The sequence below is a fragment of the Dama dama genome, chromosome 18 (genome assembly GCF_033118175.1).
Source record: "Dama dama isolate Ldn47 chromosome 18, ASM3311817v1, whole genome shotgun sequence".
Lineage (NCBI taxonomy): Eukaryota > Metazoa > Chordata > Mammalia > Artiodactyla > Cervidae > Dama > Dama dama.
In genome coordinates, this window is record NC_083698.1 from 81,838,654 (window position 1) to 81,865,579 (window position 26,926).

General features: G+C 37.9%; 1 protein-coding gene across 2 annotated transcripts in view; it reads right to left on the bottom strand.

Annotated features, from left to right (window-relative positions):
* Positions 1 to 8,265: 8,265 nt before the first annotated feature.
* Positions 8,266 to 26,926, bottom strand: part of FAM3C (FAM3 metabolism regulating signaling molecule C) — a 52,429-nt gene continuing 33,768 nt past the window's right edge. For both annotated transcript variants that reach the window (XM_061165686.1, XM_061165688.1), the window contains exons 6-10: positions 22,070 to 22,128; positions 18,302 to 18,352; positions 16,078 to 16,162; positions 11,458 to 11,584; positions 8,266 to 10,600 (exon numbers count right to left, since the gene is read on the bottom strand). In XM_061165686.1, coding sequence (XP_061021669.1) covers positions 10,511 to 10,600; positions 11,458 to 11,584; positions 16,078 to 16,162; positions 18,302 to 18,352; positions 22,070 to 22,128 — 412 coding nt within the window. In that variant the 3' untranslated portion in view covers positions 8,266 to 10,510. The remainder of the gene's footprint in view (positions 10,601 to 11,457; positions 11,585 to 16,077; positions 16,163 to 18,301; positions 18,353 to 22,069; positions 22,129 to 26,926) is intronic.

A 26,926-nucleotide genomic window follows, 5' to 3' on the forward strand; every position in this document is an offset into this window, starting at 1 on the left:
CTTGGGTGATTCACTTTCAAAGAGACTGAGAAGCTTTTTCTTCTGCGTGTCAGCAACAAATAGCTGTCCATGATCATGGCCCATATCCACTTGGCCATGTTTAACCAAGAAAGAGAAAGGGTGGTACCTGATAGCCCCTAATTCAGTCAGTCAGTCAGTCAGTCAGTTCAGTCGCTCAGTCGTGTCTGACTCTTTGCGACCCCATGAATCTCAGCACACCAGGCCTCCCTGTCCATCACAAACTCCCGGAGTTTACTCAAACTCATGCCCACCGAGTCCGTGATGACATCCAACCATCTCATCCTCTGTCGTCCCCTTCTCCTCCTGCCCCCAATCCCTCCCAGCAGCAGCGTCTTTTCCAATGAGTCAACTCTTCACATCATGTGGCCAAAGTATTGGAATTTCAGCTTCAGCATCAAATTCTTCCAATGAACACCCAGGACTGATCCCTTTTAGGATGGACTGGTTGGATCTCCTTGCAGTCCAAGGGACTCTCAAGAATCTTCTCCAACACCACAATTCAAAAGCATCAATTTTTCGGCGCTCAGCTTTCTTCACAATCCAACTCTCACATCCATACATGACCACTGGAAAAACCATAGCCTTGACTAGACAGACCTTTGTTGGCAAAGTAATGTCTCTGCTTTTTAATATGCTATCTAGGTTGGTCATAACTTTCCTTCCAAGGAGTAAGTGTCTTTTAATTTCATGGCTGCAGTCACCATCTGCACTGATTTTGGAGTCCAAAAAAATAAAGTCTGACACTGTTTCCACTGTTTCCCCATCTATTTCCCATGAAGTGATGGGACCAGATGCCATGATCTTAGTTTTCTGAATGTTGAGCTTTAAGCCAACTTTTTTACTCTCTTCTTTCACTTTCATCAAGAGGCTTTTTAGTTCTTCTTCACTTTCTGCCATAAGGGTGGTGTCATCTGCGTATCTGAGGTTATTGATATTTCTCCCAGCAATCTTGATTCCAGCTTGTGCTTCCTCCAGCCCAGCATTTCTCATGATATACTCTGCATATAAGTTAAATAAGCATGGTGACAATATACAGCCTTGATGTACTCCTTTTCCTATTTGGAACCAGTCTGTTACTCCATGTCCAGTTTTTTTTTTTTTTTTTCCATGTCCAGTTTTAACTGTTGCTTCCTGACCTGCATACAGGTTTCTCAAGAGGTCGGTCAGGTGGTCTGGTATGCCCATCTCTTGAAGAATTTTCCACAGTTTATTGTGATCCACACAGTCAAAGGCTTTGGCATAGTCAATAAAGCAGAAAAAGATGTTTTTCTGGAACTCTCTTGCCTTTTCAATGATCCAGCGGATATTGGCAATTTGATCTCTGGTTCCTCTGCCTTTTCTAAAACCAGCTTGAACATCTGGAAGTTCACGGTTCATGTATTGCTGAAGTCTGGCTTGGAGAATTTTGAGCATTACTTTACTAGTGTGTGAGATGAGTGTAATTGTGCGGTCATTTGATCATTATTTGCCTTTCTTAGGGATTGGAATGAAAATTGACCTTTTCCAGTCCTGTGGCCACTGCTGAGTTTTCCAAATTTGCTGGCATATTGAGTGCAGCACTTTCACAGCATCATCTTTTAGGATTTGAAATAGCTCAACTGGAATTCCATCACTTCCACTAATTTTGTTCGTAGTGATGCTTTCTAAGGCCCACTTGACTTCACATTCCAGGATGTCTTTGATAAAAGAAGAATGGGCTTCCCAGATGGTGCTAGTTGTAAAGAACCCACCCGAATGCAGGAGTTATAAGAGACTCGGGTTCAATTCCTGGGTTGAGCCAATCCCCTGGAGGAGGAAATGGCAACCCACTCCAGGATTGTTTCCTGTACAATCCCATGGACAGGGATTTTCTAAGCTTGGCAGGCTATAGTCCTTAGGGTCACAAAGAGTCAGACACTACTAAAGTGACTAAGCATGCTCGAGTGTAAAGGGGGGATATCACTAAATTTAACTGCATATTTAAACATACCTTGATGTCTTCATAAGCCAGGGAAAGATATAAATAAACAAAACGTAAGTCAGTAATTACCTTTTTATTTCTAGTACATCTACACTTTACTTTTTAAAAAATCTTTAAAAAATTTTGGCAGTTGTATTGTTTTTATATTTTCTCCAGCTTTATTGAGACAAAATTGACATATAATTTTGGGTAAGCTTAAAGTTCTATCCATTTCAATTTGATCTCAAACTCTCTGGCACATAACACATTTACACATTTTTGCTCTTCACAAGGCTCTATGCAAGCCTGACAAGAGGTAGCATATGGCATAGTACCAAAAGGGAGGACTGAAAAAGTAAATGCGACAAATTCCCTTTCACATTTCTAATATGTAATAGATACAGGTTTAACACTTTTACAAGCTGAAAGATAAATTTCTAAGAAAAAATTCTCCCTTCTGCTAGTCTGAGCACTTTTTCTTCCCTCAAATGCCCAATTTATCATTCCTTGAGAAACTACGTCTAAAATTCATTAACTAAATAAATATAGGAACTACTGTCTCAGAATTTTAATTGTCACAAATGCCTGTAACCATGCCCGTGACCCACTCTCCCAGGGCTCAAGAACTACAGAGAAATGTCTCCAGGGTATTTTCATAATGGGGTTTGTTTTTCTTAATAATGGGATTTTAATACTTCTTTGCAAAGTGTTAACAGTTCCGTAAGAATTGGCTTTCAACTCCATTCCCAGGCCAAAGGTTTCTATGAGTCAGGTATCAGTTCATTTACTGATCTTAAATCTCAGGTCCTTACACTTGAGGGAGAACAGAATCTGGGAAAGGTGCACTCCCCTTGGTCAAGGGGACACAGGCTCATTCCTCACACCTCAGGAAATCCTCACTGTCAGCTCTTAACTACAACCCTCCGGGTACCATTTCCCCACGACTGAACATAATTCTAACTACTCCTCAGCATCATTTGCTTTCACATCTCTCCTCTGCTCCGAGCTTGACCTGGAGGCATTTTCTTTGAAATTCATTCTGTTCTTGTCGAACAAAGCAGACACTCCTCTAATAAAGTTCCCACTGCATGGGGGTACCAGAAACCAGTTGCCAGGTGGCCATCTCATCCCACTGGTGATGTAGAGGGCTAAGACAAGCAGGGAATTCCTGGCCCCAGCTAGTTCATCTGAAGAGGTGACATCTAAGCAGTAGCAACAGCACTTGTGTGGTAGGTAGACAACCAAGGCTGTGTTTGAACACATGACGCATGGCTGAAAATGTGTCTGAGAGTCAAATGAATAAATTTCAAACAACAGACTTGTGAGCAAAGTGTTGATCCCAGAACCTACCCCCCCCCCAAAAAAAAAAAAAAAAAGGTTTCAAGATTCTTCTCTTGTCCAGGAATTGCTGTGTGTGGTAGGAACCTTCACAAGAAGCCAATGCTGGGGTCAAGGGGGTCTGCCAGGTCTCAGCATCTCCTCTGACCTGATGACAGTTCCAGGAGATGAGTGGAGTGTTTGAAGGTTTTTGTGTATCCCGTCCTGGGGCTTCAGCAGACTGTCCTCTGCGACTCAGCTGCTGCCACAGGAAGGAATCAGAAAACATGCCTTGCCTCTGGCTGAAGTCACATAATTTCACATACTCATGGGGGCCAGCATGTGGAACTGTATCATGTGATCATCTGAAAGTAAAGTTGCATGGAAATACACAAAAGCTTAAGTTCTGCCTATGAAAGGGAGTTTGGTGTTGGTGTGGGTAGAGTGGAAGTGAAAGTGTTAGTTGCTCAGTTGTGTCCAACTCTTTGAGAGCCCACCAGGCTCCTCTGTCCATGGAATTCTCCAAGCAAGAATTCTGGAGTGGGTAGCCATTCCTTTCTCTTGGGGAACCTTCCCAATTCAGGGATAGAACCCAGGTCTCCTGCATTGCAGGGAAATTCTTTACCATCTGAGCCACCAGGGAAGCCCTAGAGTGGAAGGGTAGGTAGTATATAGTCAGGAGTTTGGAGGTCAAGGAGAACCTCAGGTGAATAGCTGTGTCCTGTCTCATGATCTTGCTATCCTAGTCATTTAATTATTCCCTTCTGGCTTGGTCTGTACGGGCTGCTATAACCAAACACCACAAACTGGGTGGCTTATAAACAGCACGTATATTTCTTACAGTTCTGAAGACTGGGGAGTCCAAGATCAAGGTGACAACAGATTCAGTGTCTGGAAAGGTCTATGTCCTGATTCACAGATGACCATCTCCTCACTGTGTCCTCACATGACAGAGAAGCCCAGCCAAGGAGCTCTCTGGGGTCTGTTTTATAAGGACAATAATCCCATTTGTGAGGGCTCCACCCTCATGATTTAATCCCCTTCCAAAAGCCCCACCTTTAAATACCATCACATTGGGGATTAGGTTTCAACATGTGAATTCTGAGGGGACACAAATATTCATACCATAACACTTGATATGATCGGGTTGGAAAAAAAAAAAAGAGGCGGACTTAACTTTCCTCTATGGCTAAAACATGACTAGCATGTAGAGGACAGGGTCAACAATAACAGAAACCCTAGCAGCTTCATTTAAAGTATCACTGACTCTTTGAAACCCCATGGACTGCAGCATGCCAGGCTTCCCTGTCCATCACCAACTCCCGGAGCTTGCTCAAACTCACGTCCATTGAGTCGGTGATGCCATCCAACCATCTCATCCTCTGTCATCCTCTTCTCCTCCTGCCCTCAATTTTCCCCAGCATCAGGGTCTTTTTCCCAATGAGTCGGATCTTCCCATCAGGTGGCCAAAGTATTGGAGCTTCAGCTTCAGCATCAGTCCTTCCAATGAATATTCAGGACTGATTTCCTTTATTATTGAGTGGTTGGATCTTCTTACAGTCCAGGGGAATCTCAAGAGTCTTCTCTAACACCACAGTTCAAAAGCATCGATGCGTTGGCACTCAGCCTTCTTTACGGTCCACCTCTCACACCAGTACACTACTACTGGAAAAACCATAGCTTTGACTAGATGGACCCTTGTTGGCAAAGTAATGTGTCTGCTTTTTACTATGCTTTCTAGGTTTGTCATAGTTTTCTTCCAAGGAGCAAGCATCTTTTAACTTCATGGCTGTGGTCACACTATGGGCTGATTATATGGAAACTACGAGCTTACAATAAAGGGAATACCTTTTGCCAATTGAGTTTCAACTTGTTCTTTCAATAGTTGATGCACCCCAGTGACAGGCGTGATTTCTATAGAGCTGAACAGTGAGCTTAGCAATGGCAGCCCGATGTGTCTGTGAAGTAGCTGTATGTCTTGGCTGTGTTGTTTGCTTATAAACTACCTGTGGAACAAACCCCAGAGAAACCTCTCTTCTGTTTCTAAATGAAGGGCTGACAGTTCCTATTCCTTTCTGAGCACTCTTACAATCTGAGACATTGTAGTGTTGAAAGTGTGTCCTTAATTCAGCTGCCCTTGGTACTCTAACCCTCCCTGGATGGGGGAAGGCTCTGGGGCACAATGAAGATTTCACATGGGCTCTCACCAGGCTGGCTGCACCATCCTTTGCTGCTCCTGGATACTTTCAGGCTAGGTCTGCCTGCTTTTTGCTCCATCTAGTCTCTGGTAAAGAATCCGCTTGCCAATGCAGGAGATGTGGGTTCGATCCCTGGGTCAGGAAGATCTACTGGAGAAGGAAATGTCAACCCACTCCAGTATTCTTATATGGGAAACCCCGATGGATAGAGGAGCCTGGTGGGCTACAGTCCACGGGGTTGCAAGAGTCAGACACGACTTAGTGACTAAACCACAACAAGAATCCTTGATTTTACTGGAACCTCAAGAAAGGAGACGGGGGCAGGGAGAGGAACAATAGGAGAAGTTGAGGCCAGGTTAAATTGAGGAAGCTTTCAAACTGAATGCTCTATGACAATCTAGAGGGGTGGGATCCGATGGGAGATGGGAGGGAGGTTCAAGAGGGAGGGGACATATGTGTACCTATGGCTGATTCATGATGATGTATAAGCAGAAACCAATATTGTAAAGCAATTATTCTTTTTTAAATTATTTTTCCCCATCCTGAACCTCCCTCCCACCTCCCTTCCCATCCCATCCCTCAGGGTCATCCCAGTTCACCAACCCAGAGCATCCTGTCTCATGCACTGAACCTGGACTGGCTATCTATTTCACATATGATAATATACACGTTTCAATGCTATTCTCTCAAATCATCCCACCCTCGCCTTCTCCCACAGAGTCCAAAAGTCTGTTCTTTACATCTGTGTCTCTTTTGCTGTCTTGCATATAGGGTCCTCGTTATCATCTTTCTAAAATCCATATATATGCGTTAATATATTGTATTGGTGTTTTCCTTTTTGACTTACTTCACTCTGAATAATAGGTTCCAGTTTCATCCACCTCATTAGAACTGATTCAAATGCATTCTTTTTGATGGCTGAGTAATATTCAATTGTGTATATGTACCATAGCTTCCTTATCCATTCATCTGCTGATGGGCATCTAGGTTGCATCCATGTCCTGGCTATTATAAACAGTGCTGCGATGAACATTGGGGTCTCTTTCAGATCTAGTTTCCTCGGTGTGTATGCCCAGCAGTTGGATTGCTGGGTCATATGGCAGTTCTATTTCCAGTGTTTTAAGGAATCTCCACACTGTTCTCCATAGTGGCTGTACTAGTTTGCATTCCCACCAACAGTGTGAGAGGGTTCCTTTTTCTCTGCACCCTCTCCAGCATTTATTGTTTGTAGACTTTTGGATAGCAGCCATTCTGACCGGCGTGAGATGGTACCTCATTGTGGTTTTGATTTGCATTTCTCTGATAATGAATGACGTTGAACATCTTTTCATGTGTTTGTTAGCCATCTGTATGTCTTCTTTGGAGAAATGTGTTTAGTTCTTTGACCCATTTTTTGATTGGGTCACTTATTTTTCTGAAATTGAGCTGCAGGAGTTGCTTGTATATTTTTGAGATTCTTTGTCAATTGCTTCATTTGCTATTATTTTCTCCCATTCTGAAGGCTGTCTTTTCACCTTGCTTATAATTTCCTTCATTGTGCAAAAGATTTTAAGTTTAATTAGTCCAATTTATTTTTTCTTTTATTTTCATTATTCTTGGAGGCAGGTCATAGAGGATCCTGCTATGATTTACATCAGAGAGTGTTTTGCCTATGTTTTCCTCTAGGAGTTTTATAGTTTCTGGTCTTACATTTAAATCTTTAATCCACTTTGAGTTTATATTCATGTATGGTGTGAGAAAGTGTTCTAGTTTCATTCTTTTACAAGTGGATGACCAGTTTTCCCAGCACCACTTGTTAAAGAAATCATCTTTTCTCCATTGTACATTCTTACCTCCTTTGTCAAAGATAAGGTGTCCATAGGTGCGTGGATTTATCTCTGGGCTTTCTATTTTGTTCCATTGATCTATGTTTCTGTCTTTGTGCCAGTACCACACTGTCTTGATGACTGTTGCTTTGTAGTATAGCCTGAAGTCAGGAAGGTTGATTCCTCCAGTTCCATTCTTCTTTCGCAAGATTGTTTTGGCTATTTGAGGTGTTTTGTATCTCCATACAAACTGCGAAATTATTTGTTCTAGTTCTCTGAAAAATACTGTTGGTAGCTTGATAGGGAGTGCATTGAATCTATACATTGCTTTGGGTAGTATACTCATTTTCACTATATTGATTCTTCTGATCCATGAACATGGTATATTTCTCCATCTATTTGTGTCACCTTTGATTTCTTTCATCAGTGGCAATTATTCTTCAATTTAAAATAAGTAAATTAAAAAAATCAAGGGAGCTTAGGGGGAAACAGAAATTAACTAACTACTGGCATGTAACCATCAAAAACCAGGTATGCAACAGAAGAGTCACCCTGGAAACAGACAGCAAAGGAATGATTCTGAGGAATGTGTTAGAAAAAGTAAATTATGGTACTTTATCCTACAACTCCTCATTTACATGCACTTATTGCTGCTTTAGAAGGCCCAATTGAAGAGGCTGAGTGGCAAATCTTTTTCCTGATCAACACAAGCAATTTTTCCCCTTTCATGTTCATTTTTAAAAATATTCTAAATGCATTTCTACTTTCAACTGCTTTCCTAACTGAACACAGCACATTTCTTTCATTTAAAAATGGGGTATGTCAACCAAATTGAATGAAACTATCATCTTTTTGGAGGGGTCACTTTATTTATAACATGTATAAACTAAGTATAAAGTGCATTTCAGGCTAAAGGCATTGAGCTTCATCTGGCAAAAAAAATTACAAAATATCAGATAATTCATTTCAAAATGAATACAACATAGAAAGAACAATGATAAATTTTAATCAAAGTCAGGAATATAAAGATTCTGGCTCAATTTTTCTTTAATTTCCCAGATAACACTTTTTTTCCTATGGTCATTGCTGTATTTTAACAGGCATATCATAATAAACTTGTCTTGCGACTGCATCTATGATTACAAATAAAAAATACACATCCAAGAGTCCTTAAATACCATTTAAAAGACCAAAGTGTCAATGCCAAATTTCTGATTTTAATGAAAATTCTGAACATTAGATAAGCATTGTTGCATTTACAATGCTGATTTTTAAAACCTATCTGAAAGTAAAATACAGTAAAATTATTGCTTTCAAAGTTATGTTGACATAAACCATACAAGACAGAATTGACATAATGGCAAATTGCATGAAAGCAATTAAATAACCAATCTTTTGGCATTTTACACACCTCTATAAAGCTGTCATGTTAGTCCTTATCTTGAAACAGAAGTGTTGTCATCTAGATACTTAAATTCTATCCATGTTAAGATATATCCTGAGGATATTAGTGTGTTTAACCATAGGAATGACTTAAATTTTGCATGTTAAGCAGGACAATAAATGCTTGACAAACCTCAATGTGAAGTTCTGTAGGTATATTACTTTGCCAGATAATACAAAAAAGAAATTCACAATGCAAAACCAAGAATATTTATTCTCATTACTTAAAAAAGAAAAAGCAACACTTATTCCACAATCCCTGAAACTGTAAAATAGCTATTCTTTTAATTTACAGAATCAAGGGAAGTAGTCGAAATGTTAAAATACACATGCTGAAAGTGATTTAGCGTATCAGCACCAAAAATCTGAAAAGTTTACAAAAATTGTTTAGATGTGTAAGGTGCATTGATTCACGAATTACATTCAATTTGAGGGAAGAAACAGTACCCCAAAACTCATTGATATTTAATAACTTCCAACTCAGTTTATAGCAAAATAAAAAACACTGCTTTTAGTTTTTCTTTATGTAAGGCATCTAAAATTTAGATCAAAAATTGAAGTGCTGCCTTTTACTGTGAGTGGCAGTTTGTTCATTACATTTTTTATGTTCCAGTTTAAGATACTGGAACACATATTTAATGCCCTAAAAATATTTTAAGAAACTTGAGTCATTTTGTGAACATCTGAAGTTAACAAAAAAGTTAGATTTCTTATATTTTTAGATAGAATTGGGTATGAAGTCACTGTGTATCAAATATTTCTTAACTGTTATCAGTCCTGATCAGTTCATTAGGACTATTCTATTGATAAATAAATATGTTGTTATCTTTTCAGGCAAAAATTACTATTAGGAAGTCAGATGAAAGTAAATACAAAATCTCTGGGTTTACAATCTAAAATCATTGTGACATTAAAGCATGCCTCTTTCCAAACCACTTGGTCAAGGCTGAGAACAATTAAATAAGGAAAACTTAGGCCAGTAAGGTTCTAACTGTACTGACATGCTGTCCTGAATGACCTACTAAGGCTGGGGAAGGGACTTGGCCAGATTCCTCAGCTCTGGGGAGTTGCCCCCTCCTGCCTCACTCTGAATAGCTTATGCAAAATCAAGTTATTCACACTGCTAACACAAAATCCATCAAGTTACAGTCCTGAATGCCATCTACGTTTATATATTTACTTTGTACTGTGTACATTAAACAAACAATTCTGTTGTGCTTTTCATGTATTTGATATGTTTTCTTATTTTATTTATAGGTTTCTTGGGAAGGTAAGAGAAAGACTAAGGAAAAAAATACAACAGGGGAGTCAGACTGTAAAGTAACATTACACACACAACTATGCCCAATATCTTTTTAATTTAAAAGATACTATCATCAGAAGGCAATATACATATATATACGTAAAAGAAAACAAAGTCTGCTCCCTAAAATCCATATCATTCCATGATAGATTTTCACAGCGACTAGTATATATCAATATATTTTTCATATCTGTTCAGTTATCCATCGGTATGCTTTTAGAATTAAAAGATGCCATTAGCATCAAGGTCTGAACATTGTACCATTAGACAGATGTGCTTGAAAATGGTTCAGTGATTTGCTCATTATGATGACTATTTACAAAGACAGCTATTTACGTTAGCAATAAATAATTCTGATATCAAAAGAGATAATGGACATGCACACACCGAGATGGCTGCATGCTCTTAAAATATTTACATGTCGTTTTTCTGGTAGGGCTTTCCCACTGACAGTGAAAGTGTGCTCCCTTCAGTTTTCTCCATGTCAGTCTTGCTTCTGGGGAATGCATCCTTCCATTTCTACAACTTCAGGCCATCCTTCATATTTATTTGTGTCCTTATTGTTCTTTATGTGCTGTTGGAACACAACCACAGTATAGTACTTTAGCAAACTGCATCTCTGCAATAACATAATTAAGCATACTCATTTCAGTAACACTTCTATCAACATATAAATTAGTGTTCAAGATATTAAATGAGAAAAGGGTCTGGCATATAGTGGCAGACCTTCAAAGAGGAGCAGAAAGAACAAAACACTGCAGATGGTCTTTAAAGATCCTTTGTAAGTCAAAAATAAGTTTACATTCTAATAAGTTTACAAGGATGTATCCTGCCTGAGGACAATCTTTGGATTAAACCTTCCGGCCAACTCTGTTATCTTAAAATGTAAATTACGGGAGTGGGTCTGGTGAGGTCTTTGCAGCCTCCAGACATTCTTTGGATTCATTGGAGAGTATATAACTCCATTGCTAATACTAGCAAAGGGGGTACTCTTTTGCCCCCTTCTGACGCCTATGTCAGAAGCTTTCTCTATCTCCTTTATACTTTAATAAAACTTTATTACACACACACAAAAATAAATAAAGTATTTCTGTACTTCATTGATTCTAATATCAAAAGTTCAGCTAAAATTTTTAATAACCAACTTCCTAAAGGTCTTATGATACAAGTAATCATAGGCCAATGCATTGTCATGTAGGAAAAAAAATTTCATGTAGAATTTGACTATTTTTTAAATTTTAAAATTAAAATAGTGTCATGGTTATTTCAAATAATTGATTGCCAGGAACCTATGAAAAATATGGAAACATATTATGGAAACATACTTAATGTCTGCTTTCTCTAAGTTGCAAATAACTGGGATAGGAATACGTACTGTACAGTTTCACACAATTGCTGTTGCCCATTAATTATGACATCTGAGACACTAACCTGTTCAAAAGGGCTTTTTGTCTTAATGCCTTTTCCACCACAGAAGACCCAGTTGTCTCTGAAACCAAGATGAGTAATAGATGTACTCCCCAATTCAGCAATCAGCCGCCGGGCCTCATCATTGAGTCTTGAAGAAAGAAAAAAAGAATGGCACAATAAATGTAGTGTACTGTATGTAGTCTAAGGAATACTGATACACTTATAGCATTTAACATACAACCATGAAATAAATGAGAAAATCCTGGCTTAAGTAAGAGAACATAAAAAAATAAATTTTATCAGAGTAACATTCCTACTATTTGAATTCTTTAATGATGAAAGTTATGAAATCTAGCAAATAAATTTCTAGCTTATGCAATTTAGAAGTACCTTTTAGGTGTCTTAATTTCATAACAACAGTTCATTTTCATCTACATTCCATCAAATAAAAATGGGAAACTGCAGTCCGTAGGTACCTATTCAGGTTAATATAAGATCTTAAGTAGTCAATATCTTTGTAAAATTAAAAATCACTTTGAATCTCCACTAAACTCTTTGTAAATTACATTTGAATAGAATTAAGTTAAGTGCTAACAGAAATCTGGATGTTTCTAACACTATGTTTACTTATATCTAACTTCATAACAGTAATTTTTGCCTGAAGAGATAATAACACGTTTATCAATAGGAAAGTCCTGATTACTGATTGGGACTGATAACATTTAAAAAATAATTTTATTTGACCCACAATGAGTTTATACTCAATTCTACATGAAAATATAAGAGATCTGACTTTTTTTGTTAACTTCAAATGTTCGCAAAATGACTCAAGTTTTTCAAATATTTTTAGGGCATTAAGTATTTTATGTGAAGTAGGTGAAACTGGCAAGGCAGTTCTCATGTAACTAACCTGAAGATAAACAGGAGATTTTATGTTAAAAAAAAAAAAGCTTCATGAACAGGACAGAGCTACATATGTCATTAGCTTTTCACAATTAGTCACATCCAGGGGGCAGTGAAGCTGTTTTAACCACAGCTTGGGCACTGCTGCCCTCCTGGGAAAGGTCATAAGAATCAGTGAGAAAATCAGGGGCAGCCCTAGAATACTTAAGTCTTTCAGATTCATATCTATATCAAGTGATGCATTTTAACCAAGGGAAATTAAAATAAATGAAATGGCTGTGCAAAAGGACCAGTGAAGTCTCAGCCTCTGAAGATTCTGATACCTTCACACACAAGTACACGTACTTGCGTCTGGCTTTCTCCCCAAAGTGGGTCTGTAGCTGTGTTTCTTGTAATCATCCTTACATGAATTGCTATCACTTTCATTCATCTGCTTACTTGGTAAGCAATTTCTGTAGTAGATGGACATCCCCTGAAAGTATTGTCTGAACTGTTTTCTTGTTTCTGAACAGTGTTAGCATGTCATGGATCTGCAGACTATTACATTCCATTCTTTAGTTTATTCAAATGTTCTACTGCTGGTCCCTTAATTAGAACATTTTACTGGAATCATCAGCACTAGTAGTGAGTTTTGCTGCTTTATCTAGAATAAATGGTGCAGAACAGAGGTCGTGCTTACTGGGCAGCCTAGGGACAGCCTCCTGGAGGAAGGCCTACGGGCTTCAGTCAGTTACATCTAAGAAAAATCACAAATTACACCTCAGGGTGCAGGCTTCAGGGTTGCTTGTAAATAGTTGAATCTTAAGTTCACAAATGCCAAGAGATTGCTTCATACACAAAAAATGCCTTCATAGTAGGTGGTTATCCAAATGCAGGCCTGGCCCCCTGCCAGAAGTACATGCAATTTTCTCTTATCTAAAAAAATTTTACAATTAAGAAATATAATGAAGGGCAGTCACTTTTCCTTCTGGATTTCCAAATTTCAGAAGTTGTTGTTTTGATCTGCATGAATAAACTAACCAATCTAGCAGCAACATGAAACTGAACTTTCTATTTTGATTCCACTCATCTTTCCTTACTTTCCTTTGAGAATACCCTTAGGTCCTAAGCAGAAAAGGATTAATACAGCAGGGCTTAGAAACGCCTAAGAGCAAGACTGGTCCTTGGCTGGCTCTGGAAGCTTGGATTTGGCGAGGCTCCCTCCATTCCCAGAACTGATCAGAATGGCTCTTGTGTGTATAAACTGTGCAAACAAAGTAGTTTATGCCGAACACCTCCTTTCTGGCTGGGAATCTGGAATTTGGGGATGTATAAGGCAGACAGTGCCTCAGGACCAGCTCCCAGTAAAAACCCTGGACCGTGAGCTCCAATCAGCTTCCCTGGTGGACAGCAGGCCCCAGTGTTGTCACAATCTGTTGCTAGAGGAATTAAGCATGTTCTGTGTCACTCCGCTTGGGAGAGGACTCTTGGAAACTCAGGTCTGGTGCCCTGGTTCCCTCCAGACTCCGCTCTGAACTAGCTGCCCTTTGTGGATTCTGCTTTGCATCCTTTTGCTGTATCAAATCATAGCCCTGAGTGAGCAGGTCTATAAACTGAGTCTTGGATTCCTCCCAGTGAATAATCAAACCTGGGGGTGGGCTTGGGCACCCATGCCACATGTCCCTGTGTCTAGCTAACTACAAGTTTATAACCAGACAACTTCTCCAACAATTTCTGAAGTTTTCTAATCTGCTTATGTAGAATTTGGGAAGTTTTATTATTCTTTTTTGCTATCTTCTATGTAACTAAGTAAAAGATGATTTCATGGTTCAAAGAAAAGTTGAAAACCATGCAACACAGCCAATATTTTGAGTGCTTGACATAGCAGATGTCAAAATATCCCATTTCTTTAAAAGGCAGTGCAGTGTAACTAATACATTTACACACAGCATTAATTCTGGAGATATATAACTGGCTCTTGAACAACCTGGGTTTGAACTGCCAGAGTCCACTTCTATTCCATGATGGGTTCAAATTAAGAAAAGGAAGTGTACAAAAATACAAGGCAAACCATGCTACTAATAACAACATTTTTATTACTACTACCAGGAAGACCTGAGTGCTCAAAATGAGATGAGGTTCATAAAACTACTAAAGGCCACAGAGGGAAATTTTGCTACCAAGTATAAATAATGAAGGGATCCACTGTTTCAGAATGATAGGATATCGAGATCAAAACACAACTGTCTTTTCCAGGGAGGCAAACACTCTTTAATCAATATAAAAAGGGAACAGTGGCTCAGCAATGTTCATATTAAGTACTTTAAAGTAAATTGAAGCCTCGAGGCACACACGTCACACACTTAAATTCTTAAGGAACTTGTTAATATAATCTTCAAGGTAATGTGAGTTATTTTAGAAGCAACATGGAAAGTGAAGATGTTAATATGTTAAAAGTTAAATATTCCAGTTTTTAAAAAAAACAAAGAAAATTTAAAAAATAGTAGTTCAATAAAACTAAACCTAACTCCTAGCAAAATTTTAGAATGGATTACAAGAAGGAGATCCTGTGAGTGTTAAGGAAAGAATAAGAAAATAAAGAGAAAGAGTAGTAGGAAGGAGGCTGGATTAATAAAGCCAAGTAAACATCCTCTCATACTTTCAGCTTTAAAAGTAGTTTTGGGGCAGTAAGTCAGGGTATTATAATTAGGATCATCCACCAATTTCAAGCAGGCATCTGACAGTCTCAGAAAATGAAATAATTAAACAGCAACTGGACAGTATGCCTATTAGAGCACACTAGAAACTGAAAAGTAGTTTCTGCAGCTGATTAATAGATGAATCCCTCAGAAGTGGTCTCCAGTTGGTGGCACACTGCCTGTAGTAACCATGTTTATCATTGAGGACTTAAATTTAGAAATCTGAATGACTCTGGAGAGAGTACAAAGCCCAGACAATGGAAATCTCATAGGACAAATGTCAGCATCAAGACCAAGTGGGCCAATAACAGCAAAATTAAATTTAACAAGGGTATATGAATATAAAGTCTTCATTCAGATTGAACAAAACCAAGTTCTGAATGGGGAGAAAGACCTGACTTGTCAGTGATTAAAAAAAAAACAAAAAACCTCTGAGATCAAATGAAGAGATCTGAGAATTCAAGCTGAAACACTGTGATGTGGCAGACGGAAGAACAGGAGCGCGACGCTCGTCGTGGGGAACATTAACCGCAATTTCTCAAACATGGTGAGTGAGCACCTCCAAGGCACTCCATACTGGCCAGACTGCTTCGGGAACACTATGTCCAACTCGGGGCTTCATTTTAGGAGGGACAATTATCATCTAGAGAATGCCCAAGAAATGCAACCAGGAGGGTAAAATGACGTAGAAACTTCACAGGATAAAAGATTAGAAGAGCCATTACAGTTTTAAAGGACTGGGATTTCACAGGACAGACACACTTTGGGAAATGCCATAAGAAAATGGTACTGAAGAGTATTATTGTCAGAGAAAATAATTTACAGTTGTTAAAAACAGAACATAAAAGAGTATAACAAACTTTATGTACAATGTGATTCTAATTTCACAATCATAGATGAATGATAAATACACAGAAAGAAACATTTTTAAAAGTAAACAGTGTTTATCTGAAAGTTGGATTACTTGACTGTTATATAAATTTTTTCATTGAAAATGTCTTGCTTATGTTACTATATATTATAGATCTGCAAAGTTGTGTAAATTTTTAAATTTACATACTTGGTTGCACCATCATCATATGTTCCCATTAAGACTATTGTTCCATCTTGTATGGCCTTCAGAAACTCAATAAATGGGGCCACATCTGAAAAAAAACAAAAAGGGTTAAGTGTTTTTTTTTTTAAATGACTAACCATCATGATAATCTTTTAGAACTTAACAGTACAAAAAATGAGGTGTTTGTAAATTGATAATTTCTAATGCAGAGAAACCAAAAGAGAGACAAATTTTGTGAACAGGATAAAAATTAAGTTTCACATCAACTTAAAATTTCCCAATTCTGATTCACCCTGTGTGTGTTTCATATTGATACTCCAGGGGCTAAATGAAAAAGCCATAGTGTATTGAAGTATGACATGATTTCAAGTAAGAAATTTAGGAGACAGGAGAAAGGTTCATGGACTCCCTGAGTATATGTAAAGTTGTTTGCATAGATACTTTTCTAAAAAAGAGAATTTTTATTTACTGCACAAAAGGATCTGTAATTTAAAAAAATTATATAAATATGTACACAGCTGATCCTTGAACAACAGGGGTTTGAGCTCAGGAGTCCACTTATACACAGATTTGTTTTCAATAAATCCTACAGTACCATGTGATCCTCATTTAGTTGAATCTGAGGACGCAGAACTGCAGGCATGGAGGGCCAATTATGGAACTTGAGCACCTGAAGATTACGGGCTATCTGTAGAGGGTCCTGGAACCAGTCCCCTGCAGATAATGTGGGACAAGTGTACATACATCCATAGTGATTTAAAGAATCTTCTGGGAATATCTACTTACTATAAACTAGGGGAAGAAATGTAAGCTAGTTATCACTAAAAGTCAAACTAATTAAGGCAAATACTGCAGTCACTACCTGCTTCGTCTCCAGTATTAAGATTCACAAAGGATTAAACCATGTCAGTGACTATAAACTGGTGATACCAAAGAGGCTGACTGGGAACTATCCATACAAATCATTCTACATCTTGAACTCCTTACAATGTCAGATTCCTAAGTGCCCAAGTCTAATACTACTTCAAAACTATTCAGTTTCTTTCTACAGCAAAGATTACAAAGATTTCTCTAAAACTGCATTCTATCTTAAAATAATAGCATTTTTAATTCAGAAAAAAATGTAACAGAGCAGCTAACAAATCACTTCCATTTAAATCCAAAGATGGCAGTAAACTGCAACTACTTCTAAATTTGAGGGGTATTTTTAGCAGTAGTTTGCTGACCTGAGATGAAATACCAGAGCTTCTGGTCACACGACTGATTTCAACAACAGTTTTGTCAGAGGTTTTCCATGTTAATAAATTTTGGTAGAACCAATTATTCCTTTAAAATCTAAAACTGATGACACATTTTAAGTTGATACACATTTTGATAAAATGAAAAGTTTTGATCTCATTTAAAAAATAAATAATACATGGCATCTTATCACAAGCTGAAGAAATATTAGAAAAGCTCAATGGTCTGAGAACAAGATGAAACTGGGAAGTCTAACAACTGCTGGCTTCCAGGGAATTCATAAAGTGGATGAGGAGGGGCAGGCGAGAGCCTCAACTTAGAAAAGAATCAACAGTTAAATCAGTGTTGGCCTTCCTTCAGACTTGAGGAAGAAATCTCTCTCTTTCAGGCACCATCTTCTTTGAGGTGCCAGGTCTTTCCCTCTGCAGGCTGGTGACTAATTTCCACCTGCTCCTTGGAAATGCCAAATTAGGAAGATTATCTGTGGACTGCTCTAAGCACGATAAACTGGAAAGAAAATTCTACTCCTTCTCTCAAATATTCATCTATTTGAACAATAATCCTGGTTATGAACTTAGTTTTTGAGACTGAAAAATTTTATGCAAAAAAATCAATTCAGTAAGGTAAACACGATTACACTGGTTAAGCCCCTCTTCAAAACTACTTATTCTTTTTTTTTTTAGAAATTTCAGACAGAAACCCAACGCAGCCTAAAGCTTTGAATTAGTGGTCCTGCAGAAAACAGGACTAAGACTTTAACAAATCTCAAGTGTGATTATCACTGCTCTTAATTACACATCACCAATAATTTTTATAAAAAAGCAAAGTGTATGCAGTATGACTAATCATTTAAATATGAGCTGGACATTCAGTGAAAAGAAACAAAATGAAAACAAAATAGTACCACTATTTTCTCATCAATGAACTACATTATATTGGTATGATTCAGTGCCAGCAACGGAACAGTTATACGTAATTCATTACTTACTTCCTCCCCACATGTCAAAATATCTGGTGTCTATTAGCTCTCCCGTTTTGCCTAAAAGAGATTGAATTCATAGCAAATTATGCAACTGAAATATACTCTACATTGTATAAGACATATGATCTTGTCCAATGTGAATCCATTAGCAGAGTATGACAAATATTTAGAATTTGAATTGCATGCATCTAAAATTTTTTTCTAAAAGGGTAATTTTTGAATAGGACTTTCTCACTAATTTTGTAAGCTGAAGAGTAGCAAACAAATTCACTACTAACTTTAGACAATTCAAATTCAAAGTTATATATTTTTCATTCTTATATGTTACCGTCTTCCCTTTTTTAAAAATAACCCATAAATACATAAACCTTAAAAAAAACAAAAATAATTGAATCCATGCTATTTTCTGTTATTAAAGCAATCTTGCAAAAAAAAATTGTATTTAATTTCCTTTTAAAACGTTTTTTTTCACTATCAATTGGACAAATATACATGGAATCTTTTATACACAGGAAAATGCAGAAACTAGAAACAAAATATCTCTCACTGTGAAAACTATAGAAATTATTTTCCTACAGTATAAACTAGAGAAGGTGGCTGTGGATTCTCTTCTCCCCACACAGTTTGAGAGGGTGACTGTGCTAAAAAGAGAAGTATGCAGCTGGGTCTCATTTCACAGGTTCATATTTTCAGATGTGATTTTTCAAGAACACTTGAGATGTTCAAGATTCAGTGTGGACAATACTGAAAAATTACAACTGACTCTGACTCTTCATTCAGCCCCACACCCCATGCAACAGTCCATCACCTTCTGTCATTCTACACACCCACATTCATGTCAGTCTATATCACGTTCAGTTCAGTTCAGTTGGTCAGTCGTGTCTGATGCTTTGCAACCCCATGGACCGCAGCATGCAAGGCCTCCCTGTCCATCACCAACTCCTTGAGTAAACTCAAACTCATGTCCATTGAGTTGGTGATGCCATCCAACCATCTCATCCTCTGTCGTCCCCTTCTTCTCCTGCCTTCAATCTTTCCCAGCATCAGGGTCTTTTCTAATGACGAGGTCTTTGCATCAGGTAGCCAAAGTACTAGAGTTTCAGCTTCAATATCAGTCCTTACAATGAACACTCAGGACTGATTTCCTTTAGGATGGACTGGTTGGATCTCTTTGCAGTCGAAGGGACTCTCAATGGTCTTCTCCAACACCACAGTTCAAAAACATCAATTCTTCAGTGCTCAGCTTTTTTATAGTCCAACTCTCACATCCATACAAAACTACTAGAAAAATCACAGCCTTGACTACACAGACCTTTGCTGGCAAAGTAATGTCTCTGATTTTTAATATGCTGTTTAGGATGGTCATAACTTTCCTTCCAAGGAGTAAGCGTCTTTTAATTTCATGGCTGCAATCACCATCTGCACTGATTTTGGAGCCCCCAAAAATAAAGCCAGCCACCGTTTCCAGTTTCCCCATCTATTTGCCATGAAGCAATGGGACTGGATGTCATGATCTTTGTTTTCTGAGTGTTGAGCTTTAAGCCAACTTTTTCATTCCCCTCTTTCACGTTCATCAATAGGCTCTTTAGTTCTTCTTCACTTTCTGCCATAATGGTGGTGTCATCTGCAGATCTAAGGTTACTGATATTTCTCCCAGCAATCTTGATTCCAGCTTGTGCTTCCTTCAGCCCAGCGTTTCTCATGATATACTCTGAATATAAGTTAAATAAGCAGGGAAAATATACAGCCTTGATGTATTCCTTTTCCTATTTGAAACCAGTCTGTCGTTTCATGTCCAGTTCTAACTGTTGCTTCCTAACCTGCATACAGATTTCTGAAGAGGCAGGTCAGGTGGTCTGGCATTCCCATCTCTTGAAGAATTTTCCACAGTTTATTGTGATCCAAACAGTCAAAGACTTTGGCATAGACAATAAAGCAGAAATAGATGTTTCTCTGGAACTCTCTTGTTTCTTTGATGATCCAGCGGATGTTGGCAATTTGATCTCTGGTTCCTCTGCCTTTTCTAAAACCAGCTTGAACATCTGGAAGTTCATGGTTCATGTATTGCTGAAGCCTGGCTTGGAAAATTTTAAGCATTACTTTACTAGCATGAGAGATGAGTGCAATTGTGCAGTAGTTTCAGCATTCTTAGGCATTGTCTTTCCTTGAGATTAGAATGAAAACTGACCTTTTCCAGTCCTGTGGCCACTGCTGAGTTTTCCAAATTTGCTGGCATATTGAGTGCAGCACTTTCACAGCATCATCTTTCAGGATTTGAAATAGCTCAACTGGAGTTCCATCACATCCACTAGCTTTGTTCGTAGTGATACTTCCTAAGCCCACTTGACTTCGCATTCCAGGATGCTCCAGAGGCTCTAGGTGAGTGATCACACCATAGTGATTATCTGGGTTATGAAGATCTTTTTTGTACAGTTCTTCTGTGTATTCTTGCCACCTCTTCTTAATATCTTCTGCTTCTGTTAGGTCCATACCATTTCTGTCCTTTATTGAGCCCATCTTTGCCTGAAATGTTCCCTTGGTATCTCTAATTTTCTTGAAGAGATCTCTAGTCTTTCCCATTCTATTGTTTTCCTCTATTTCTTTGCACTGATCGCTGAAGGCGGCTTTCTTATCTCTCCTTGCTATTCTTTGGAACTCTGCATTCAAATGGGAATATCTTTCCTTTTCTCCTTTGCTTTTCGCTTCTCTTCTTTTCACAGCTATTTGTAAGGCCTCCTCAGACAGCCATTTTGCTTTTTTACATTTCTTTTTCTTGGGAATGGTCTTGATTCCTGTCTCCTGTACACTGTCACGAACCTCTGTCCATATTTCTTCAGGCACTCTATCAGATCTAGTCCCTTAAATCTATTTCTTACTTCCACTGTATAATCATAAAGGATTTGATTTAGGTCATACCTGAATGGTCTAGTGGTTTTCCCCACTTTCTTCAATTTCAGTCTGAATTTGGCAATAAGGAGTTCATGGTCTGAGCCACAGTCAGCTCCCGGTCTTGTTTTTGCTGACTGTATAGAACTTCTCCATCTTTGGCTGCAAAGAATATAATCAATCTGATTTCGGTGTTGGCCGTCTGGTGATGTCCATGTGTAGAGTCTTCTCTTGTGGTGTTGGAAGAGGGCGTTTGCTATGCCAGTGCGTTCTCTTGGCAAACTCTATTAGCCTTTGCCCTGCTTCGTTCTGTGCTCCAAGGCCAAATTTGCCTGTTACTCCAGGTGTTTGACTTCCTACTTTTGCATTCCAGTCCCCTATAATAATGAAAAGGACATCTTTTTTGGGTGTTAGCTCCAAAAGGTTTATAGGTCTTCATAGAACCGTTCAACTTCAACTTCTTCAGTGTTACTGGTCGGGGCATAGACTTGGATTACCATGATATTGAATGTTTTGCCTTGGAAACGAACAGAGATCATTCTGATACATTACGTTAGGATTCCAATATCTGCAGCACGAATTCATCAACTGTTAGATAATGTTAGATTGGTTGTATCCTGACAATCTCATGGGAGGCTCTCTATACACTGCACAGCAAGTTGGATGCTTCCAAGAGAGCGTGATGTAAACACCGAAATGCAGTGTCTCATCTCTACTCATAGCTGATGTTGCGGGAGGATGGGGGGAGAACTTTAATGTCAAGCTTGACTCTTTCTTACCTGATCTCTTGATATAAGAGCATATTTTATTTTGGGCCATATAAATATACCTATATACCGCTATACCCTTATATCCACCATACCCATAAGGTAAAATAATTATTCTTACCATTTACCAAGGCAACATTGATTCCTCTTCCAACATTATTCTTAACACCACTCATTAAACTGAAGGGGGAAAAGTTAAGACAAATTTAGAATTAGATATTGCACATAAACATCCATTAGGGAAAGTCATTCATGCTAAAAAAATACAGTTGGCAATATTATATATACACACAGCTGTTTAGTACTACAGTGGAGACTGAAAGGCCTCTACTAAGTCAGAGAAGACTGTCTAACACTGAATAATTTAAAAGCAACTTTAAGATTTCACAAACAGAAATATATATTAAAAAGTATTACAGTCAAAATACTAGACTCCTTCTTGCTGCCCTGCATCAAATTATGAAAGACCATTTTAGAAAATCTATCAAACACATGGACATTATGCTCACAGCCTGCACCATTCTCAAAGGAATAAAAAGAAAGTGTACTTTCTACAATGTTAATGTGACATGAAACAGAGGTGAGATGCTACCAAAATCTTTTATAACATAAAAGCAAGAAGATTAACTTAATTGTGAACATTTTCTTAGTGATTACTGATGCGAAATTTCTCAATACCCAGAAGAAGGAATATTGTATTCATATAATTACAGCATTGAACCACAAGACTTGCAATGTCATTCTGTGGTAATCAGCCTCCACGGGCAGCTCACAGACCATTACATAAAGATAATAAATACTGTGAAATGGAAGGTACGAGCGAAATATTTGCTTGTTATCAGTTCAGTTTGTTGAATTAAAATTATTAAACTAAAAGTGTAGGTACCTTTTATTCTAAAAATTCACAGTGATGTGCTGTTAAATGATTAAGAAGTGGTTTGAGGTGGTGGGGAAGTGAGCATGCATATATGTGAATACACACTCTGTACTCATACATGATCTATCTAGCCTTTATCCATGTATCAACACATATTCTGACTTTCTATCTCTTACCTATTTGAAATAATTATATTCTCAACCAACAATGTAAGTTTATTATAAATTTTACTGACAGAAAGGATGTGAAGCACACAATTTCACAAATAATAAAATACATACTTGATTATAAATTTCACGTAGCCACTGATTCTCACAGAATGTGTTATGATTTTCATGGAACTCATTTTACTTAACCTATGGTAGCAAGTGATGAACGAGTAAAATTCCAACACAAACGTTGGATGTTAGTTCATTTAAAGAATAAAACAAAGTCAGAAAAACTTGAAACAGTGAACAATAAAGACATATGCTGGAATTTCACTTGTCTGTCAATGATGTGAGTGATGTTTTTGTTGACTCACTGAAAGGCAACTTCCTCAACTTTTGTGCTATTCCAAATACCTACAAACATAATATACTTTTAATTTTACTCTGGACAATGAACATTTTCTCCCTCATTTTCTTAAGTCTGGACCTTGAGTCAGCAAAATTTTTCTGTAAGGGGCCAGAAAGTAAATATCAAAAGCAAGCACTAAAAAACCTACACAAAGATATACACTCAATAAATAAATAAGAAGTTTTTAAAAATGTTCACATAACTCACAGGAAGGCAGTAAAAGAAAACAGAAACAAAAAAGATAACAGAAAGTAATAAAATGGCAGGCGTAAGCCTGAGCACATCAATAATTATAAGTATAAATAGTTCAAAAATATCCAATGAAGATAGAAATTGGGATGGTGGATTAAAATAGGACTCGACTACATGCTGTCTATCAGAAATAGGTAGAAACAATCCAGAAGTCTAAAAACTAATGAATGGAAATGAAATTAGTGAAAACTAAACAAAATGTGACGTATCTATACAATGGACTATCTTTCAGCCGTAAAAAGAAGTGAAGTACTGATATATACTATAACATGGATGAACCCTGAAAACACGGTGCTTAGTGAAGAAGCTGATCACAAAAAAACCCCTACGTATTATTTATATATATATAAAAAGTCCAAAACAGGCAAATCTATAGAGACAGAAAGTACTCTCAGTAGTTACTTCAGGCTGCTGGGGGGAGGGCAGATGGAGTACAGTGCAACAGGAAAGGAGCAGGACAACAGCTGAAGGACACAGCATGCCCTTCTGAGGTATGATAATGTTCTAAAACTGAGTGTGGTGATGGGTGCACACATCTGTGAACACACTAAAATTCAATGACTGTGTATTTTAACTGAATGTACAGTAAATGAGCTATATCTCAATAAAGCTGTTTAAACAAAAGCAAACAGGAATGGCTATATTAATATCAATTAAAATAGATTTCTGAGCATAGAAAAATATCAGAGACAGAGAGGAGGTTTGCATAAAGATCAAAGGGTCAATCTAGCAAGAAGACATAGCCATCCCAAGTGTGTGTACCAAGCAATCAAGGTATAAAACATGTGAAGCAAACCTAGGTAGAACTGATAGGAGAAAAAGACAAATCTACAATTACAGTTGGACATGTCAATATCCCTCTTTCAACAGTTGAAAGACAGGAAATTAAAAAGAGTATACAAGAATTCAACAACAGCATTAACCATCAGGGTCTAACTGACATTTAAAGAATATTCTACTCGCTGACAAATATACATTCTTTCCAAGCACCCATTCTTAAAGCATATACTAAGATAGAACATATCATGGGCCATAAAGCAAACCTCAACAAATTTAAAAGTACTGAAATCATATCAAATGTGTCTCCAACCACAATGAAATCAATAATAAAAGATAACAGGAAATTCTCCAAACATTTGGAAACTAAGCAATATACTTCTAAATAACCTATGGGTCAAAGAAGCCTGAAGTGAAAAATTAAAACACACTGAAAATGCAGCTTATTAAAATTTGCGAGGCATAGCTAAACTGTGGTATATCCATAGAGTACTACTCAGAATTAAAATAGGAGCAAATTATTAATACATAATAATATTTCAAGACCATTATGCTGAATGAAAAAAAAAAAAAAAACCCCAATCTCAAATGCTTACATATTATATGATTCTATTTATACAATATTCTCAAAACATCAAAGTCAGCTAAGTGATGTCTCTGCTTTTTAATACACTGTCTAGGTTTGTCATAGCTTTTCTTCTAAGGAGGAAGCATCTTTTAATTTTGTGGCTGCAGTCACTATCTGCAGTCATTTTGGAATGCAAGAAAATAAAATCTGTCACTGCTTCCACTTTTTCCATTTCTATTTGCCAGGAAGTGATGGGACCAGATGCCATGATCATAGTTTTTTGAATACTGAGTTTCAAGCCAGCTTTTTCACTCTTCTTTTTGACCCTCATCAAGAAGTTCTTTGTACCTCTTCACTTCCTGCCATTAGAGTGATATTATCTGTGTATTTGAGGTTAACCTTGATTCCAGCTTGTGATTCATCCAGTCTGGCATTTGGCATGATGTACTCTGAATATAAGTTAAAAAAGCAGGGTGACAATATACAGCCTTGAAGTACTCCTTTCCCGATTTTGAACCAGTCAGTTGTTCCATGTCTGGTTTTAACTGCTGCTTCTTGACCTGCATACAGGTTTCTCAGGAGACAGGTAAGGTGGTCTGGTACTCCATCTCTTGAAGAATTTTCCAGTTTGTTGTGATCCACACATTCAAAGGCTTTAGCATAGTCAATGAAGCAGAAGTAGGTGTTTTTCTGGAATTCCCTTGGTTTCTGCATGACCCAATGAATGTAGACAATTTGATCTCTGGTTCTTCTGCCTTCCCTAAACCCAGCTTGTACATCTGGAAGTTCTTGGTTCACAAACTGCTAAAGCCTAGCTTGAAGGATTTTGAGCATTACTTTGCTAGCATGTGAAATAAGCACAACTGTACAATAGTTTGAACAGTCGTTGCATTGTCCTTCTTCAGGACTGTAATGAAAACTGACCTTTTCCAGTCCTGTGGCCACTGCTGAGTTTTCCAAATTTGCTGAAACACTGAGTGTAGCACATTACCAGCATCATCTTTTAGAATTGTAAATAGCTCAGCTGGAATTTCGTCACCTCCATTAGCTTTGTTTGTAGTAATGCTTCCTAAGGCTCACTTGACTTCGTACTCCAGGATGTGTGTGTGACCATCCCATCATGCTTATCCAGGTCATTAAGACCTTTCTTGTATACATCTTCTTAGTATTCTTGCCACCTCTTCTTAATCTCTTCTGCTTCTGTTACGTCCTTACTGTTTCTGTCCTTTATCGTGCTCATCCTTGCATGAAATATTCCCTTGATATCTCCAATTTTCTTGAAGAGATCTCTAGTCCTAACTATAGAGACACTGTACTAATCGCCAATTTCCATTCTGATACTGTACTGTAATCCCATAAGACCTAACCGTGGGGAAAATGGGTGAACATCACATGGGATCTCTCTGTACTATCTTTGCAACTGCCTGCAATTTCTGTAATTGTTTCAAAACTGAAAAGTAAAAGAAAAACTCTACTCCAAGATCTATTGAAAAAGGAAAAGCATAAAATTTTGATTTGTAAAATCTTGGCATCCCTGGTGGCTCAGGGAATGGTAAAGAATCTGCCTGCAATGCAGAGTTCCATCCCTGGGTCAGGAAGATTCCCTGGAGAGGAAATTGCAGCCCACTCCAGTATTCTTGCCTGGAGAATTCCATGAACAGAGGACCCTGGAGGGCTACAGTCCATGGGGACACAGAGTCGGACACGACTTAGTAGCATTTAACTATCTACTCATACTTGTGAATCTGCCTTCAAAATTTCACTTGTTCTGTACAACTGAAAAAGTGAAAGTCAAAGTCAAAGTTGCTCAGTCGTGTCCAACTCTTTGTGATCCCAAGATCCCAATTCTCCAGGCCAGAATACTGGAGTGGGTAGCCTTTCCCTTCTCTAGGGGATCTTCCCAACCCAGGGATCAAACCCAGGTCTCCCACATTGCAGGCGAATTC